At 41.6% G+C, this 13955-nt stretch overlaps 1 protein-coding gene across 1 annotated transcript; it reads right to left on the bottom strand.

Moving 5' to 3' along the window:
- Positions 1–803: 803 nt before the first annotated feature.
- On the bottom strand, positions 804–6712 carry LOC145407992 (uncharacterized). The gene is made up of 5 exons (XM_080278796.1): positions 6225–6712; positions 5161–5221; positions 3917–4008; positions 3419–3598; positions 804–1646 (listed from the first exon to the last, which is right to left on the bottom strand). Exons 1-5 carry the CDS (start codon positions 6321–6323, stop codon positions 1569–1571), a joined length of 510 nt encoding a protein of 169 aa, XP_080134922.1. The 5' UTR covers positions 6324–6712; the 3' UTR covers positions 804–1568.
- Positions 6713–13955: the final 7243 nt, after the last annotated feature.

Raw genomic sequence — 13955 nt, forward strand, 5'->3', positions numbered from 1 at the left:
TTCAGCTTAGAGGAAACTGTTCAAACTGGAGGCTTCTCTCTCTCTCTCTCTCTCTATCTCTATCTCTCCAAATAACATTGCCTTACATTGGTGAAGGATAAATACTTTGTGACTGGATATGTTAATTGTCATTGCCAAATACCTTTTGGGGTACTTGATGAGTTCATAGCTGATTTAGCTTAGTTATACAAAATGAGTGCTCAAAAGTACAAAGTTTTGTTAATCATCATTCAAACCCTGTTTACCACTAGTCCGTTTTCACGTGACTGAGCTTGGTCTTGGCCATTCTTACAACTTGTATACTATGTCATGGTCGAATTAATTTTGATGAGCCTTAGTTACAAGATGTGAGTTCCCTTGGTTACTAGTCAGATGAATCCTCTAGTCTGACTACACATGGCCATCAACCTAGCTAAAGGGGTTAGGGATACTGGTCAGAGTAAAAGTAACTATAGGTTGCACAATACGTAGGGTGTGAGGATTTGAGAAAGAGCAACATGAAAGCACAAAAGCCAGACAGCTATCAAGAGTGCCAAGTGTGGTGGGCAACAGAGGCGTTCTTGTATTATATCACTGTTTTTTGAAACTTTTAAAACAAATTAGCATTCTGTAATAAGGAAAAAAAAAAAATGCTTGAAACTTCCAGTGAATAAAAAAAATGCTCATAACTCACAATTTAAAAAAAGGCTTTAATAAACATCTGTATGCATAACAATACATCTTAAGTGCCTATATAGAAATATCAACAAGGGAGGCAGAAAAGAGAATTGAGCAGTGATTACTTTTTCACAATGCACTTTAACCCCTCCAGTGCAATATCTTGGTGCTGGTGGGGTTAAGCTGGTATGAGGAAAGATGTAGGGATATAAGAAAAGCAACATAATGTTATGGTGGTTTTACATTCCTTCTCTATACTCTGTCCACTTGGCCTTAACTTGAGCAGCGACAAAATCACCCCTTCACTACAGTGGCATGTTCTATTTACTTTTACACTAACCTGGCCTATAGCTGCAATCTTGCATTCTTGAATGTTGAGCTGTAACAAGAGATTACCACAAGGACATAATGCTAGTGACAACAAAATGCTGTGTAAAAGGATGTAAACCAAAAAAAAGCATAGTTTTGTATATTTTTTGCTGTTTTCATACGGTATTATTTATCTTACAATCTCATATTGAAAGGTTTAATGAAGGCTCATACACCTGTCTTCAAAGTTTTGAAGCTGAAACAGAAATGGACATGGCAAGAATAGAATATAAAACACATTACCGAACTGAAGGGGATAAAACTAAAATATGATGATAATCATGGAAAAGTGCTGTGGAATGGGCGTAGAGCTGTAGCATTCTTATTCTTCCACTGAACTAAGGCAAAAGCTCTTGTCAAGGTGGACGAACTTCAGCCAGTGATGCTAGTCACAAAGAAGTGCCATGGAAAGGATGATTGTATTATCTTTTGCTATCAATGAACCACAGAAAATCTCTTGCCAAGTAAAGGTGGACGAAATTGTAGCTGTTGGAATGTTGCTCAGTGTCAGGTCAAGTCACAGGAGGTCAGGTTAGGTTAGCTCAGGTCACATCATTCTGACTGACATCATGGTGGCTTGTTGTTTCTCCCACAGGCTCCAGCTTATCCCTTGCCTTCAGCTGTGAAAGGAAGGGTTCATGAGTGACATAGGAGGCATCATAACACCTTTTTCTTAGCAATTTATATTTGCTTCATACACTCTTATGTATGTTATTTATGCCATTTTATTATATACACAGTTTGCATTAGTGAGATAGAAGTGATCTACCCTAAAGCCACACAAAACAGTTTGGTGGAAGCTATTATAGGCTAAAGGAAAAATACACTGCCTGATTAACTTCACTGCAAGAGATATCCCTTTCCACCATAAAGCTATACAAAATTGTGTGGAACCAACTCTTTAAAGCATACATCACTGAATTCTGGGGAACTTACAAGTGCCACAGGATGTTTTTAATATAATGTTGCCCCCTCCTGACAATTCTCTTCTGCTTAGGACAGACTTTTATAACTGAAAGGGCTAGATGTAGCCCTAAGAAACCCCTTCATTGTAAAGGCCTTTCTTAGGATAATCATTCCATTGCAGCAAAAATAAGCTGCTGGTTTTACCTTAAGTTTGCCCAGGTTTTCATTTTTTTGTAGCTCATTTCTTGCAGCTCAGTAGCAGAAAGACACTACTACTGCTCTGCATCCTTTCCATGGCACTTCATGACAAGCATCGCATTTGTGTTAATTTGTTCGTATAACTCGACACTCAATGAAATGGCAATTTTGGTCTAAGTTAAAGTAACAATATAGTAAAAAAGGGAAGGGACTGACTCACTTCTGCAGTATAGTAAAATGAAGAAGGGATCGAATCACCTCTGCAGTATAGTAAAGAAAGGAAGGGATTCACTCTCTTCTACAATATAATAGGGATTGACTTGCTTCCACAATACAGTACTGTATAGTTAAAAAAAAGGGGAGGGGGGATTGACTTACATCTGCAATATAATAAAAAAGAAGGGACTGACTCACTTCTACAATATAGTGAAAAAAAAAAAAAAGGAAGGGATCAACTCATTTTAGCAATATTACTGGAAGTAAAAAATAGATAGATAGATAGATAGAAAAATAAAACGGAAAGGATTGGCTTGCTTATGCACTATAGTTAAAAAAAAAAAAAGGAAAGGACTGACTCACTTGTGCAGTACATTAAAAAAAAAAGGAAGGGATTGACTCATTTCAGCAATACAGTATAGTAAAAAAAAATAAATAAATAAGACTCGCTTCTACAGTCAAAAAAGTAAAAAGGAAGGGATCAACTCACTTTTGCAATATAGTGAAAAAAATAAGAAGAAAGGATTGACTCACTTCTGGAATAGCCTATTGTGGAGAGAATGGAGAATGAAAGACTGACTAAGAGGGTGTATGTAGGTGAGGTGGAGGGAGGGAGAGGGAGGGGTAGACCGAGGATGAGGTGGAGGGATGGAGTTGAGAGGTATATGAGGGAGGGGGTGAGTTGGGGGAGGGTAGTCAAATGGTGGGTGACAGAGTGACTTGGAGGCGTTTTGTCTGCGGCCACCCTTTGCGGGATTAGGGCGTCGGGCTATAGATAGATAGATAGAAAAAAAAAAAAAAAAAATTAAGGATCCTTCAATATAGCTTGTAAAAAAAAACAAGGAATGGAATTGGTTCTTTTGTATAGTTACAAAGGAAGGAATTGACACACTTCTGCATTATAGTAAAAAAAAAAAAAAAGGATAAAGTTTTTGCAATATACAGAGGAAGGGATCAACTCACTTCTGCAATATAGTAAAAAAAAAAAAAAAAAAAAAAAAAAAAGGGAACGGAGCGACTCACTTCTGCATTACAGTTTAAAAAAAAGGGGGGGAGGGGGGGTTCGACTCACCTCTAAGGCATAGGAGCGAATGACAATGAGGAAACAGATGTAGATGGGTATGAGGATGAGGGCAAAGACTACGTAAGGCCAGTTGATGTGGATGGCGGAGGCGATGAGCATGGTGAAGACGTCAGTGCCAAGGACCACTAGCCTTGTGTAGATCCATGCATATACCAGGTGCCGCCTCTCCTGTAGAAGGGGAAAAGAAAATCAGGTGTTGCATTGTTGGAAAATAATATGTGAAAGTGCTTTTGCTTATTCCCTTCTCTCTCTCTCTCTCTCTCTCTCGTGTGTGTGTGTGTGTGTGTGTGTGCAGATGGGTACAACAGGCCTTCAGACTGATAACTAACTGCTCCCTCCTTCTGTCTATATATCTATCCATTTATCTCTTGGGTACAACCAACTACATGCAGACATACTGTATATTATAAAGATCACCCATTCTTGTCCTTTCTTGTCCCTCCTCCCCACTTTCTCTCTCTCTCTCTCTCTCTCTCTCTCTCTTACCCTCCAGACGCCAATGACAAGGAGCATAGCGACGCCAAAGTGTATAATTGTCTCCAGGAGGTCGTGGATGATCACCAGGGGGTCAAGGAAGCCTGTGGGGTAGATAGATAAGTAGATAAGTAGGTGGAGAGAGAGAGAGAGAGAGAGAGAGTCACACGAATTTAGTTACCTACGTTTAACACCTTCAGTCCAACTACGTATTTATTTATTGCCATCCTGACGATTTTGTTTAGCTTGGGACAAACTTGGGCCCGTATTTTCGTCGGTTCAGGAAGCTCCCTAACACCTTTTCCTTAGCGATTTATTTAACTATTACGCCTTATTGTCCTGTTGTATGTTATATAAATCCATCAGACATTACTATAGTCTACATAAATAACGTACAAAAGGGTTGTTAACTAGCCATATCCAAAAATAAATCGCTAGGGTATAGGTGTTGGGAGCTTCCTTACGCGGTGTGAAAAAGGGCCTTGGAACTGGAGGGGTTGGGTTGGATTTAGCTACCATTTACCCCTTCATTACAGTGGGTTTCTCCTTAGCTGAAGAAAATCGTCTGGAACTAACAATATACCAGTGAATGATGTTGAGCGGACTCAGAGGGGAACTGTCGCTTTTAGTTTCCTTCATTTTACCTCCATACAATTTTACTGAATAAAGAAAAGACAGGAGCACAGGATAGTTGTAAATGTCCCCCCCCCCCTCCCCGTTGAAAAGTGTCTCGAGCTATAAATAAATGAAAAATAGCCAGGGCGCAGTTAACATCAACAAATAAGTGATGACAGTAAACAAGTTAGGAATACGGTGACCTATTGATATCTACGTCTCATCTATACGGAATAAAATCGTGTGGAAGTAGCAAGACAGCATTTTTTTTTCTATTTTGGCCAAAAATTGGTATATACTTCTTGATTGCCGAGTTTTAGTAATAGCCCTAAAATATTGTGTTGATCACGAAGAACTATTAGAACTGTAATACCCTATCGTCCTATTGCCACAGAACTACCAGAATTTAACTACAAAAAGACGAAAATCAGGGACCAGCTAAGAAAAAGATAACTAATAGGTGATGGAAGTGAACACATTTAAAAAGCTGATGTGGATTTAGAAAAAATCCCCGGGCTAAGTCAGGGTAAAGGAATGATATTGGCTGACATGGACAAAAATCTGGTCCAAGTTAAGGTGATAGAGTGATAATTGGTGATTGAGGCGAACGTGATTGATAAGCTCGAATGTACAGTACTTACTTCTGTGTACGGCACGCGCCAGCATCGTACCATTATAGGTGATCAGAGAGATGAAGGTTATCTGAAAGGAAAGATACTGCTTTAACTTCGTGGTGTGGGGACGTATAGAGGACAGTGTGTGTGTGTGTGTGTGTGTGTGTGTGTGCTGTAATCACACACACACACACACACACACACACACACACACACACACACACACTTCCGAGCCACTGAATCGACGTCCCCATCCTCTTCTCCTCCCCTCCATGCCCCACCTCTACGTGTGCTACTTTAAGGCCTAATTATGTATAATTTTCTTCCGTTTTAGCAACAAATTTATAAATTCTTTACACCAATATTTGGCAGTTTTATATCTTAGCTTAATTTTTGGCAATTTTGTATAGATTAACGCTTATGGAGCAAAAGAGGATCGAATAATGGATGGACAGTAGTGGGAGGGTTGATGTATGGTTAGATGCGATTTGATGGAGAAACAGAATTTTGGGCTAATATCACTGTTGTTCAAAAATCTTCATCATTCCCACTGCAGGCTCGTTTTGTGCTAATGATCAGTAAAGTTACAGGTCTCAGTTAAACCCGAGTATCCAGAACCAGTCTTGAGGGTGGTCACCGCGGTTTTCATTACTGGTACCTCATATTTCCTTGGTCACTGCTGCTCTTCCTCATATTTCTTCCCTCACTACTCTTCTAACTTCCTCGTATTTCCCCTGTTATTCATAGCCAAGCTGTCCTATATATCCCTATTTACTTCTGCTCTTTCCCATTTTCCCCGTCACTGCTATTCTAACTCCCATTTTTCTCGTCACTGCTATTCTAACTCCCATTTTTCAGGTCACTGCAATTACGGCTTCCTCGTAATCCTGTCACTTCTGTTCTGACTCCCCCCATTTCCCCTGTCACTGCTATTAATTTTTTTTTCCTTTTCCTGTCACTGCTGCTCTAACTTCCTCATATTTCCTCTTGCACAGCTGGTCTAACCATGTTTCCCTTGTCACTGCAGCTCCAACCCCATATTCTTCCTATCACTGCTCTTCAGTTGCCTGCTATTTCCCTGGCTGACTTACTAGTTCCAGTGCCGCTATGATGATGACCCCCTGCCGCAGCGTGAGGCAGAAGCATCTCGTCACCATTAGCCTGGGTCTTCGTTGTGTGTCAGTCTCCATCGCCACGACGCTAGGATGATCGTGCTGTTTAACGTTATCCTTCGTCACCAGCCCTTCCTCTTGGCTGTAGTGAACCACCTACATCTCGTTATCCAGGGTCGTTTATCGTTCAGCTTCACCAGGTCTTCTGCTTGACTATGTTGCACCACGTAGAGCACCTTATCCTGTGATGTTATTCACGATATACACTACTATTATCCACATTGTGTTGTTGTTCACTCACGAGCACTATTTCTTTATACTTCATTACCTACCGAAGACTCATGCACCGTCACCAAGGCTCAGAGGTCGACACAGACGTCAGCATGATCTCAGATGCTGTGTTGAAGTGGGAAACACTGGCCTTTGCTGGTGTGGTGGTATGTGCTGTGTTGTGAGACTGGCACGGTCAGTGGTAGGATCCCACAGCAACTGCGAGGGAGGAACTGCCGACACAGTGTGACGTTTAAGTTACCAACCAGGTATTATTGCCAGGTTTCAGCAGCATCTTGGGTTCTTTCTCGAAGCAGTGATTGTAGCTTGTAAGTTGTATACAACGTCATTCGTAGCTGTATCTCGTTCATTATTAGACTGATAGCTATAGTTGAGATAAATTTGTTGGATGAATATACAATTGGTGCTTGGCAATTGTTCCCGGGCGCATTCCACTGTCACTGAACGATAATTTCTGGAACCATGAGCTGTTTTGGGGGGATTTTCCAGTGTGTCGTGTACCGAGTACATTCTTTTCACTCAGCTCGAGAGTGGTGACGGAGCGCAACGCTCATAATAGTCGTGTCCTGAGAGAGAGAGAGTGAGACAGACAGACAGACAGACAAAGAGCCCTTGTGACGAGTGACGTGCTGGTTGTGGTGGTGGTCGTGATGATGAACGCTGCGCCCTGTGGCTAGCAACATATCTTTGGTCTCGTAGTATGACTAAACTATTGATTTGGTGAAACGTCTGTTCATTGTTGGCTAGGTTCAGCAGCAGCTGAAAAATGTTAAAGTTACTGTTTCTTAAAAAGCACAGTACTCACCACAGAACACGAATGTTTCCCAAGGTAAACGTTTACAAATTTATGCTTCACATCCCTCACCCTGACAGCCCTCTGCCACTTCCTAATCTTTTACTTCCTGTTAATATCTCCTGAATGTAGGTGTGATTGCTATGTTATGTATGCATTGCTGTAAAGCTATTTTGGAAAAACTCTCTTGTTTATAAATTTATCATTATTGCTTCCCTAAAACAAAAATTCGAGCATAGCTACTGACATGTATCATAAATATAAGTTGGCAGCGTCACCTAGATTATTTTTTTACCCCCATGCTACTACCATACGTCTTTATTCAGCTAAGGTGAATAAAATCGTGTGGAGGTATTACTGGTTATATTGAAAGTACCCCATCGTTGTGTAGGGGTTAATGAGTCCATGTTTCAGAGTGGAGAATTGAATTAAGCTCTGCATATTATATTACCTGCGTACCGTATATGCTTCGTTAGATCGCCGGGTAAAATTAGGTTAGAACGGTAATAAAGTCCCTCGATTACTTCATCAAGCGCTGAACGAGTAACTGTGAGGATATTTTGCAGACTGATAATGTTGGTCTTTAGTTTTTTTTTTCGATAACCTCTTCGATTATTATTTTTTTTTTTCTGTAGTCCGATTTTTCAGTTGTGGAGTTTTACGTAGGCATTATAATTTATTAATATTTGAATTCAGATTTTTGTTAGGGGAAAATTTTACAGGTTTTCACCCAATTTCTTTCTGAGTAAAGCAGATAGATAAATAATGAATAGATAGGTAATTTAGCTCATTGACACAAGTCACATGTGGTATATTCTTGCATTCTCCAGACGATTTTACTCAGCATTGAAGACTTTCGGGTCGAAGAGGCTGCGCATATCCTTCATTAACCCCTACACTACAAGAAACCCCTCGTAGATTGATGAAAATTATCTGGAGGTAGCAAGAATGATACAAAGACGTCGTCTTCGTCGTCATAGTAGTAGCAGTAGTAATGGTAATAGTTGTGGTTATGGTTGTCCCTGGTCCATGTGAACGCCAACCCGGTGGACTGCATGCTGAAATTTGCGGGATAGTCCCCCTGGGGAGGGGGGGAAAGAATACTTCCCCAGTATCCCTGCTTGTCGTAAGAGGCGACTAAAAGGGTCTTTTTGCCTTCAGTCTTTCTTTCCTTACTGTCCTCTTCGTCTTTTGTGTCCATGCTCTTCTTGTTGTATTTCATATATCTTCTGACCTTTGTTTTCCCTCTCCTCCTATCAGGTATGACATTTAATTTCATGGTATGTCAAGTTTAAGGACCTCTCACTGATGTCGACATTTCCTTCCTTCCTGGAAGGGTCAAGCCCGCCAACTCTGTCAGTGCCGACCGTGCCAATCCCGGCTCTCAACCTTGGCACTGCTAACACCGACTCTGTCCATGCCATCTATGTCAGTGACGATTCTGTCAGCGTTGACTCGTACGCCGTCGCTATCGATGCCGACTCTGCCATCACTGTATCCATCAACGCCAACTCTATCAGTATCGCCTCTGCGGACGCCTTGTCTTCATTATTCTTTCCCTCATTCCTTTATTCCTTCCTTTCGGGGGATGTGGAGGGAGCTGAGTGACGTGTATACAATCGTGCAGTGTGGCCACCTGGTTATATCGGTACCCTAACGTGAAGGTGTCCCTCCACAGCACCCGTCATAGTAATTTCAAAATGGTTAACAGTTTCAGAGCTTTTATTATGCATAACAACCTCTGGACATGGATCCGGTTGGTATATTTTTAACTGACCTTTGGAGAGAGAGAGAGAGAGAGAGAGAGGAAAGAGATTGTGAGCAAAAGATATTTAAACAAGAGGTGAAAAATGAGCTAGTTTGATATTGACTGCTTCCTGTTCAGAGTTAATCATTCCCTTTTGTTCTCTGCCCCACGCTTCCTTCCCCAGAGCAAACCAGCAGGCCTCTTTTAACCTTTTAACTCCCTCATGCTCGGGATAATTCTAGTACCACGAGCAGACGACTTCCTTCTTCTAAGAGTGGGTCATAGGAGCCTTTGTTGATACTGTAAAGACGAACTCTCATGGTCCGGGTAACTCTTTATTATTTTATCTCTAGACGATCTATGAGAGATTTTGAACTGGAGTTAGACACATGACTAAAGTGGCACCGTAGCGCCTTTCTCTAAGTGATTTATTCTGGCAGATACACATGGATACTCTCTTCTAGGATGCTTGCATCTTTTTATTAGAACAGACATAGATTGCCTTACAAAGATACGAGAGAAGAAAATTATAAACTGATTATAAAATAAATCACTTAGGAAGAGGTGCTGAGAAGCCTTCTATGCACCTAGAATATGAGCCTTATCTGCATGCTCGTAAATCCCCTAAATGCGGTGTCTTTATTCTTGGTATTATTAGACAGTTTAGTTTATTTATCACCTACATTTAAGTTTTGTTTGTCTTATTAATCGGTGAACAGATAGACAAGCAGAAAGATGCAGATACAGATGCAGACAGATATGATAGGCGAGGCAGTAGACAGACAGACAGACTCGCAGACAGACAAACAGGCAGACAGAGACACATTGGCATACAGACAAACAGGCAAAAACAAAGTAGATAGACAGACAAACAGACGCAGGTAGAATGACGAAGAAAACAGGTAGAATAGAACTGCCTCACATACATACATACATACATACATACAAGAAAGACAGACACGGAGATTGAGAAGGATGAACACGTAAATTGTATCCAAGTTAGGGAGCTGAGATAATTACCTCGTTCTCTCCGCCATTAATCACTTGGTTTTTTTATTTCGAAGCCCTTTCTCCTCCCGTTATTAGGTTTCATTTAACGCATGCAGGAGTGGTGGCTCAGCTTTGTATTTTATTTGGGTCAGTGGTAGACGATTTTATGCAGCTTAGGGAAATATTCTGTTCCTGAGATGGGTCAGTAGATTTAGCTTAATTCTTTCACTGCTCCACTTTATCTCCCTCACTATCGCCACCATTGTACCATCACTCGACACCAGTTCACCACCATTGTACCATCACTGCACCACTTCATCACCATTGCACCCTCGCTTGACACCATTTCACTACCATAGCACCGTCACATCACCACCACCTCTTCACTAATCCATGAGCACCATCCCATTTCATTTCACCATAATCACCACTTACAGCCTAAATACTCCATCACCCCACTCCATCGTCACCACCAACTTCTTTATTTTCATTTTTTCCATCTTCTTAATATATCCTCCACCACGGAACCAAACTCCACCGCCATCACTTCACACCTCTACCTCCCCAGCAGCAGCATCACCCACCACCATTTCACCGTCACCAACCCAGCACCAGCACATCAGCAGTAAAGGATAGCGAGGGAGAGATGGGGCTCCAATTTCACTAGCTCTATGCAAACAACTACTGACTGTTGTTCATCGTTATCTTCAGTCTTTCAGTAACATAGAGAATAGTTCAGCGTACCCTCTCAAAACACTTCCCTTATATTATCCAAATCAGACTACATTAATATTACGCTTACAGTTTTTCATGGGTGGTTCCCCCTGGGGATGGGGGGAGGAAAAAAGAATACTTCCCCAGTATCCCTGCTTGTCGTAAGAGGCGACTAAAAGGGGTCTTTTGTCTCTAATCTTTCTTTACTGTCCAATTCTTCTCTGTCCTACCTTCTTGCTATTTCCGAGTTTCTTCAGGCCTTTATTTTCCTCCTTACTCCCATCAGGTTAGACATTTGGTTTCATGGCATTAATAGTTTAAGGACTTCCTATCGGCGTCGACCCTTCCTCCCTTCCTGAATGAAGCCTTTCAACCAGCTGACCAATCAAATACATCATCGCCAAGCCATCTCATGGTCGCCACTTCTTCACCAAAACCACTTTTGATAAGACCACTTTTATGATAAGACCACATTTATGCTTAGACCACATTTATGCTTAGACCATATTTATGCTGAGACCAGTTCTACGCCAAGACCACTTCTACGCCAAGACCACTTCTACACCAAGACTACTTCTACGTCTCCTTCCCCGTCTCCGTTCCATTGCTAGTCGTATATCTCTGCCTTGATTTAGTGCCACATGGCCTTTGATGCCTGACGCTAGGAATCCATTATTCCATTCCATTCTCTTCCCGGGCAGTTTCGGGATGTTGCCACTGTAGTCTGTGCCACAGCCCTGGTTTCGCACACCAATATGATACAACCTGTCCTTGGCCGACATAGTATGGGTTTCACGTCTTCTCATTCTCGGTTCAGAATTATAAAAAGATGTGTTTAAATAAGGAACGTTACTTAGCTGAGAGATTGATGGGGACGAGTGATTATTGTTATTTATTTACTTTATTTTATTTTTTTTTCTGTGTGTGCCATATGGACAACACTTCATTAATATGCTTAGATCCTCCCCTGCTTTTCAAAGAATTAAAAATGGCCCTCCAATACCTTGCTTTGGAGTCTCCCAAACCTCTCTCTCTCTCTCTCTCTCTCTCTCTCTCTCTCTCTCTCTCTCTCTCTCTCTCTCTCTCTCTCTCTCTCTCTCTCTCTCTCTCAGCTCAGAATTAACTCTGTGTATGACAAAGCTCACTAGGTATGAGTGTTGACTATTATAAAATGTGTGTGTGTGTGTGTGTGTGTGTGTGTGTGTGTGTGTGTGTGTGTGTGTGTGTGTGTGTATGTGTGTGTGTTTTACTCTCATCTCTGAATTAACTAACTTGATGTTTGGCCAAGCTTCCCTCTTACTCAGGAATGTTGACTGAGACCATATCCGAGTTGATGGCCTCAGTTAGTCAGTTTGTTTTCATCTGACGGAACTGGGCCACTCCCACAGCTTGCATATAAAGTCTTGGTTGCATGAAATTCGACGAGCCTAAGGTATGAGATAGAAATGAGTCGTCTTAGGTACTGTTCATGTCCTCCCTCCACTCTGACTACCCTTGGCCCTTAGGTATTGTTCATGTCCTATCCGTGGCCCTTAGGTACTGCTCATGTCCTACCCTTGGCCCTTAGGTACTGTTCATGTCCTACCCTTGACCCTTAGGTACTGTTCATGTCGTGTCTCCAGTCCAAGTACCCTTTGTCATCATCAACTGAGCTGAAACGGGTTAGCGATGTTCATCAGGGTGGAATAAACGAGCTATAGATACTTTTCACGGATTTGGTTGTCTTTAAGCATCTCAGTCTCTTAACTCTGTAGGAAATTCTAACATTGTCTTTAATCCCGCCGTCTGTTTAACAATAACGGTGGTAATGGTACTGCCACATGATGATACATCCCACATCAAGAGGGCTCATTAAGAGATTTTGTTTTTCTGTTTTCGGGTGATATTTTTGAGCCTATGATAAACTTTTTGAGCAGGGAAGGTTATATGCAGCCTTCGTCAATCCCCTCACTACCCTTTGGCTCTCCTGAATAAAATCATCAGGCGGTAGCAGGAATGAACAACAGGGTAACACTTGATGCTTCGGGTCCTCTTCACGGCGGACACCACAGTACATACGGTAATAAACGGAAGGGTGATGTCCTTGTGCTGAAGGACTTAAAATGTCTCAGTCCTGCCTTTCCCTGCGATATTCCAGCTTTGATATTCTTAGTTCTGCCTTTCCCTGCGATATTCCAGCTTTGATATTGTTACTCCTGCCTTCCACTGCGATATTCCAGCTTTGATATTCTTAGTCCTTTCTTTCCCTGCGATATTCCAGTCTGATATTCTCACTATACTGAAGATATTATTAAGGAAAGAGAAACCCTCCATTTTTTTCTTCTTAGTGTTTTTTTTTCTGCCATTTCTTTCCCTCCTCATAACCAGCCATTTCTTCTTAATTGATCTCCAGTCATTTCTTCCTCTCATGTTCAGTCATTTCATCTTGTCTTCATGTCCGGTCATTTCATCGTGTCTTCTTGTCCAGTCACTTCCTTATCTCTCCATATTCAATTATTTCTCCCTCTTCATGTCATTGCTCTTTCATATCCTGTCATTTCCTCTTCATGTACAGCAATTTCCTCTTCTCGCTCAATCACCCTCTTAATTTGTCTCCCCTCCTTTACTTTTAGTGTTTCCATTAACCCCTTCAGTACGATTAAATTTCTCTCTCTCTCTCTCTCTCTCTCTCTCTCTCTCTCTCTCTCTCATGTCTGTATTTATCTGTCTATCCATCAATCCGTCTTTCCATCCTGTCTCTCTCCCTTTCTCCACTCCTCTTCCTTTCCCCCTTTCTCCCCCTCCATCCTCCCTCTCTCTGTCTCTTTCTCTCTCATCCTTCCCTCTCCCTCTCCCCTCTTCAACACACGCCCATATCCAGAGGCGCCAAACAAGAGTAGAGTTATGTAAGCACTGACTCAGTCCTCTTTCACGAGATCATATGACGTTTAGGTTCCTTACTCACCTTCCTTAATTTGGCTGCTTTGTGTCGTTCCTGCCTTTACATTTTTCTTCCAATCTCTCATTCTGTCTCCTTCCCTCCCGTTCTTCCCCTCCCTCCCTCTCCTTCTCTCATTGTTACAAATATAGCCACACTGATGCACGTATTACAGTACACAGTGCCTTTCCCTTGCTTTCATTTCCCTCGGTATATAATCCTTTTTTATCATACTCCCACACACACTGCATACTTATC

This window comes from Coenobita brevimanus, chromosome 75, assembly GCF_032717465.1.
Source record: "Coenobita brevimanus isolate Jiangsu-jjx chromosome 75, ASM3271746v2, whole genome shotgun sequence".
NCBI classification, from domain to species: Eukaryota; Metazoa; Arthropoda; class Malacostraca; order Decapoda; family Coenobitidae; genus Coenobita; species Coenobita brevimanus.

Coding starts and splice junctions, on each gene's coding strand:
- LOC145407992 (XM_080278796.1), bottom strand. CDS start 6,323: ATGGAGACTGACACACAACGAAGACCCAGGCTAATGGTGACGAGATGC. Junction 3,599..3,916: donor TTGTCATTGGCGTCTGGAGG/GTAAGAGAGAGA, acceptor CCCCTTCTACAG/GAGAGGCGGCACCTGGTATA. Junction 1,647..3,418: donor TTCGCTCCTATGCCTTAGAG/GTGAGTCGAACC, acceptor TTCCTTTCACAG/CTGAAGGCAAGGGATAAGCT.